The sequence below is a fragment of the Lactuca serriola genome, chromosome 6 (assembly GCF_051521515.1).
Source record: "Lactuca serriola cultivar US96UC23 chromosome 6, Lser_US96UC23_V15, whole genome shotgun sequence".
Taxonomy (NCBI): Eukaryota; Viridiplantae; Streptophyta; class Magnoliopsida; order Asterales; family Asteraceae; genus Lactuca; species Lactuca serriola.
This window is the reverse complement of record NC_136413.1, coordinates 7,869,894-7,876,037: the sequence shown is the minus strand read 5'-3', so window position 1 is coordinate 7,876,037 and position 6,144 is coordinate 7,869,894. Positions and strand designations below refer to the sequence as shown.

Genomic DNA, 6,144 nt, shown 5'->3' with positions numbered 1-6,144 from the left:
TAGATTAGATTCGAAGACAAGGGTCATAAATTTCAATGTTAAAAAACAAATAAAATATGTTACATATTTAAATAAAAACAAGAGATCTTGTATTTTCCTATATCTTTGAGAATTGACCATAACGGAACAAAGGGTGACCCACTTTTCAATAAAAATAATAATTTGTCACCAACCCCAAACCACAATGTTTCCAATTATTAATATTTGTGTCGGTCACATTATTATATATTTGATTTCATCTCTTCCATTCGTTTCTAAATTCTAATCATCATTAAGCAAATAATTAATATTTTTTTATTCCACTTGTAGCTATATCCACACATACTTTTCAAATGATACAACCACCAAAAAAATTAGCATATTAATTAGTCTTTCAAAAAGTATCATTACTTACATAGTCAAATTTCAAGCCAAAAAACACATGCATTTCAAGATATTATTAAGAACACTAATATGCACTCAATAATCGTGTTTTATTGCGTGTAAGCGACAAAAGTTTATACATTGACATAATTCCTAATCTATTGTGTCAGCGAACTTGAAAAGAACAAAGAACTCATATACGATAATAAGCTAAACGCATTGAAAAATTAAGAACTTATGCTAAAAATAAACATAAAGAAATAAAAAAAAGAAAGTACCTTACAAGAAAACAAGACAAGAACAAAAGTCTTTCCATGGGTTTTTGCTTTTGTTATTCTACTTCACTTATCTCCCCTTCACCACATAACCCAACATCCACAACCAACCCTTTCCTCTTCGACTCCAAAACCCTACAACAATTTCTCCTCGGAGACTGCAAAAAAATTAAACATTATATAAAAATCAAAAACATGTATCTAAAACACCATTGGCTTAGGATTTATTTCTTCTGTTTCTTTCTCGACTGAATAAACCGTCCGAATCTAACTAAATGACCATTGGATACATAAATACTTTGTTTTTTACTCTAGTAAATTACCATTTTACCCTTGTGTGTAAAATATGATAAATAACAAATGATTGTTTAGTGTTTAAATACATTAAGTCAGGGTTTTTGGCTTAACCCATCAAGTCATTCTGTTTGTTCAGATTAAGTAAAAAAGAAACGGAAATCTCCTATACAGTCTTAATATTTTGTGTCAGTTTACGCCCAAGATTAAAAGTCTCGATTATCTAATTTTATACGATAATCTGTCGTTTTCGTTAATTTGGGCAAATTATAAAATAATTTGGACTTTTCTGTTCAAAAAATTAATCTTGGGATTAAACTGTAAACTGACCGTTTCCCAAAAAGAAACAACCCTTCCTTTACTGACACTTACCCTATCCCATAATTGCGGATCCGGTCTTTTATAAACAACAACTTTATCAAGAATCGAAGGATCCAACATCTTCCATTTGCAAGGAGGATGAGGGACACGATGTCGCGTGTATTCACTCACGGTCTCATTCGTAGTCGAATTCAACCGCACTTTTGTCATATAAAACACAAACGGTTTCTGACACGGGTTTCTAGCAACCGGACGCGTATTGAATGCGTACGCGGTATAATCCGCTCTTCGATACCAATTCAAGAAAGTTCTAGAAGGCATTTCGACTTCACGTGGGGACATGATTCCTCTAAAAACTTGAATTGCAAATCCCCAAGAAACCGAAACTGTCCAACTTTTTGAGGTGTCATAACAAATGGACTGTTGGATAAGTCCAGCCGAATCCAGTTTCATTGGTAGCATTAGTCTTTTTAGAGCCTCGACACGTGTCACTTCAGGAAAGATTGGTTCGACTACATCAAGATGGTGTAACGAGACTATTGGTGTCACCGGGTGTGCAGCAAGTAGCCCAAATAAGTTTCCATACACGTCATACTGTAAATAAAAAGAAAATTAAAAAGAAAAAAAGAAAACCCATATCAGACATGCTTTTTAACTATAAGGGTGACCCATTCCTGTATTAAAGTAGCAAACTTTACACCAAAAAAACTTGAGAAGTGAAAAGATAGGATACAATAAGGCTAATGAGAATAGTACACATATCAATAATGTTGGATTTTGGAAGTTAGCATGTGCACCAATTATTGCTCTGAAATTATAAATGGAAATTCAAGAAAAGTGAATGAAGGTTTTTTTTTTCACTACCACAAAATAATGTTGATAAGGACAAAAGAGTCAAATATTGTTGGACTACAAAGAATCCTACTAGTACTATGACTACTATCTACATCTACATCCCCTTACCTGTGTTGTAACTTGTAAGCTTAATATCACCACATCCACTATAAATGAAGAAAGCTTTTTGTCAAAGAAAAGAATAATGGGTGAATTTTGTGATTATAACACAATTTAATTCTGGTTTACAGAAATTGCAAAAAAAAAATGAGGAAGAATGTAGTGAAAGTGGTAGATTTTAGTACGATTTGTCGGTGTATACTTATGGGCATTGTCACATTGATATGGTTAAAATCCTAGCAAAAGACATATATCATAAAAGTGACATTTTTCCATTTTATGTCTAGTTTTCTTCACATAATAAATGGAGACATATATTTCTTCATTGTGTTTCCCACTAAATTTATAATGAATATAATAAGAATCCTATCATCATCTTCTAAACGAAGGCTGTAATGCTTGGATAAATAGATCCTGTTCTTTACTGGAGTTGTTAATAATGATAAAATGTTTTTTTCTTATAGGGTTAACATCTAGAATGAGTTTTAATGGTAATAAAACAAAGAATTTCTTCAGGATCAAGGTAAAAATGTAACTTTAACTTGGAAATTAGCAGAAAAGGGAGACGTTGCAATCATAAATACAAAATGTTTGCAATTTGGAAAGTAATAAACTAATAGACCACTTGCAAGTTGCAACAATCAAGAAAATTTTGTTCTTGAGCACTTTAGGTGCAACCAAGCAAGCATTACTTACAAGTTACAACATCATTATGCAATTCAATACCATTCTGGAGATGGGTTTTACCCCATTGATGTGTTAGAGCAATCTTTGGAGATTATTAGATGAAAAGCACAACTAATTTTGCACAATGTACAACCCTGGAAAGAAATATCGACGAGAATCGAAGGGTTTTAGGTTTCACTAACCTGGTGAAAGCCGAGTTCTTTGGTGAGTGGCACACCGAGCTCAGCCATACACGCCTGCATCCGATCGTCGGAGCCGTACAGTCCGGGATACCTCTGAATACACCGATCTTGCATCTTCTCCAGAGCTTTAGCTAAGGGATAGCTGATAGCAAAACCGCCGCCGCCGTACGCCATACCGTAGCTGAAGTATATGTTCTGGAGATGACTTTCCGACAAGCTTCCGATGTAGTAATATTGATTGTGATCGTACTTGTTCAAAACCCTAACAAGATTATCAGTAATGAACACTGTGTCATCGTCCCCCATTACAAACCACCTTACATTATCCATCCCTAATCGTATCGTCTCCGAAATAATCCTTGATATCCGAATCGCCGACCGGTGACCCTGTTTGTTCTTATAAGCAAAATGCGCGGTATCGCCGGAAATTTTTAACGGCGGCAGACCATCATCAGGTTGGGTTTTGACTGGGTTGTCTAACCACACAATCCCCCTCATTTTCGCCTCTTTCTTCCACCACAACTTGATGTAATTCTTCCGTTTCTCCCAGAGCTTTGCCGACGCTGCAATGCCAAAAACAATGTGTTTGAGCTCCGTTTTCTCCGGTGCAACGATCGCCGGCGTAAGCGTAACGTTCTGTGACGAAGCACGAGAAGAAAATATCAAATCATGTTCGCCACAAGGCAAATTAGGGGTGTTGAGAAGCTTGAGAGTGTAAACAAGGTAAGTTGCACAGACGAAAGAGATAAGATACAGCATAAGCTTGGGTAACCCACTGCCGACCCGATTTGACAAAATGGGTGATGTATTGTTCGAAGCGTGGGTTCTCATCTGATCCCATATGATCTTCTCTGAATCTTTTTGAACCAGTTTCATATTAGGGCCAGATTCAGGGCACAGAAGCGACAGATCTACGAAATCAAACCTAAACCGACAAAACCCACAACAGCAAAATTAAGAAATTAGAGTGAAAAGTTGAGGAAAATGAATTGGGGTTTTAAAGAGTAAAGTTTCTTGGGAGAGCATGCAATGGTGCCAGCTTGCACACTCCCCTGAATCAAGCTGAAGATGATGACTACAATCGGTTGATACGTATATGTATATACGTATATATGAGAGTATATCGAAGTATGTGCCGCGGTGTGTGTACAGAACTAGAGAGATGAAGAGGGAGGGGCTGTAATTTGTAAATTAAGGGGGTTTCACTTTCACATGGTGAAGATACAGAAGAGAGGGGTGCTTTGATGTGAGAGGGTTTTGGTTTGCAACGGAAATCAGCACAGAAACAACTTATTTTATATTAGGAATATTATTTTATAATAATAATTTATAACTTATATTATATTATATAATAATGCTATTATAAATAAAAGTATATAACAAAAAAATATTTTTCCGTTTCTTTCCTATTTATTTACCTATTAAGTTATGGTATCCACTAATTATCTTTATTAATTATTTATTTTGATTTTAATATTTGTTTTGATTTAATGACTAAAAATAAAATAAAAGAATATCTGATTTCCCAATATAAAAGCGATAAAAATATTGAGTTTTATTCGTTTAAATACAAATATCTATCTCCCTATTTGATTCTTAAGATGGAAAAAGTCTATTCATTTCATCTCTTTCAATCCAAATGCTTTATAATCATCATATCAATATTTTTTTCAGCTCTCACTTTCAAACGTCTCCCTAACATAATATATAAAATTTAATCTCTCTCAAATCATACATTTTGATACAGTTAATAATACATATGATACAAATAGAAAGAAAGGTATCAATGAGGGAGCAAGGGTTCATATTTCATAAAGTTGATTATCCCTTAACTTGTCTATTACTATTAAGGCTATTGGGAATGGACAACATGTTACTATATATTATCACACTAGTTTATAACCCGTGTGAACCACGGTTATATAATTAATTAAACTTTTAAAATAAAAGTTAAAAATTATTAATAAACTATTTTAAATAAATTATTAATTAAGAGATTTTTTTTAGTTATATAAATTTTAATCATTGATTTAAATAAATATGTGAAATTATATCACTTTATTATTTATATTAAATTTATTTTAATTTTTATTCTAATGTTATTAATCTAATGTAATTAGAGTGAAAAATTTAAAATTTGAAATTTGAAATGGATAATCAATAGGTTTATAAATGACATGCATTAATCAATCCCTATTCTAATAAATAAATACTTTTAATCTCCTTTTGTCAAGTGTCATTCTAATACAACCCCACATTAATATTATTCCATGTATCATGTAGATATATTAGGCAACTCATTTCAAAATTCAAATTTATATTTTCTAATTATATTTTAAATTTGAAGCTATAATAACTTTAAAATTTTCATATATATCTCTTAATTAATAATTTATTTAAAATAATTGATTAATAATTATAAAATTTTATTACAAAAGTTTAATTAATTTTATAACCTGTGGTTCACACAGGTTATACACTAGTAAATGTAATAGGGCGACACACTTTTGTTAGGGGGCTAATAAGATGACACGTGTCAAAAGGAAAATAAAACTATTTTTTTATTAGATAGGGAGATCCAAAGTGTCTACCTCATCATCCTACTCATACTTTTGGTGTTATAACACACAAGGTGGAAATTGACAACACCAAATAATATGTAATAACAACTATCATTTTCTATTTAATTTTTTTTTATGTTTGTAATTTCCATTTTTCTATTTTGTTTTATTTTTTTTAATTTATGTCATAATATTTTTTTTTAAAAACATATAAATTAAATAACACATATTTAAAATAAATACTAATTAAAAACTACATTACAACGAAAAAAGTTAAATGTTGCCACCTATCAAATCATTTAAGATGTATTCCAGTGGCGGATTCATTAAATAAAAGGGGTGTTCAAACTCAATCCCAACATTGTCCGATGTGCGGTAATGAACGGGAAACGACAACTCATCTTCTTCTTAACTGTGAATTTGCTCAGGAGGTTCACATATGGATCTTTAAATGGTGTGGTTTTCAACCTAGAAGATTTAACAGCATGTTGGACTTTCTCGATTCGA

The 6,144-nt window shown here is 32.2% G+C and overlaps 1 protein-coding gene across 1 annotated transcript; it reads right to left on the bottom strand.

Annotated features, from left to right (window-relative positions):
• Nucleotides 1-454: 454 nt before the first annotated feature.
• On the bottom strand, nt 455-4,353 carry LOC145056880 (uncharacterized). Its single transcript, XM_079004601.1, has 3 exons — nt 3,077-4,353; nt 1,305-1,847; nt 455-796 (listed from the first exon to the last, which is right to left on the bottom strand). The coding sequence occupies exons 1-3, from the start codon at nt 3,950-3,952 to the stop codon at nt 695-697; spliced, it is 1,521 nt and encodes a 506-aa protein (XP_078860727.1). The 5' UTR covers nt 3,953-4,353; the 3' UTR covers nt 455-694.
• Between the last annotated feature and the right edge of the window lie 1,791 nt (nt 4,354-6,144).

What these genes read in the sequence shown, in the direction of transcription:
- LOC145056880 (XM_079004601.1), bottom strand. Translation starts at nt 3,952, where the DNA reads ATGAAACTGGTTCAAAAAGATTCAGAGAAGATCATATGGGATCAGATG. An exon ending in AAGAACTCGGCTTTCACCAG is followed by an intron (nt 1,848 to 3,076) that starts GTTAGTGAAACC and finishes TTTTATTTACAG; the next exon opens with TATGACGTGTATGGAAACTT. An exon ending in ATCCGCAATTATGGGATAGG is followed by an intron (nt 797 to 1,304) that starts GTAAGTGTCAGT and finishes ATTTTTTTGCAG; the next exon opens with TCTCCGAGGAGAAATTGTTG.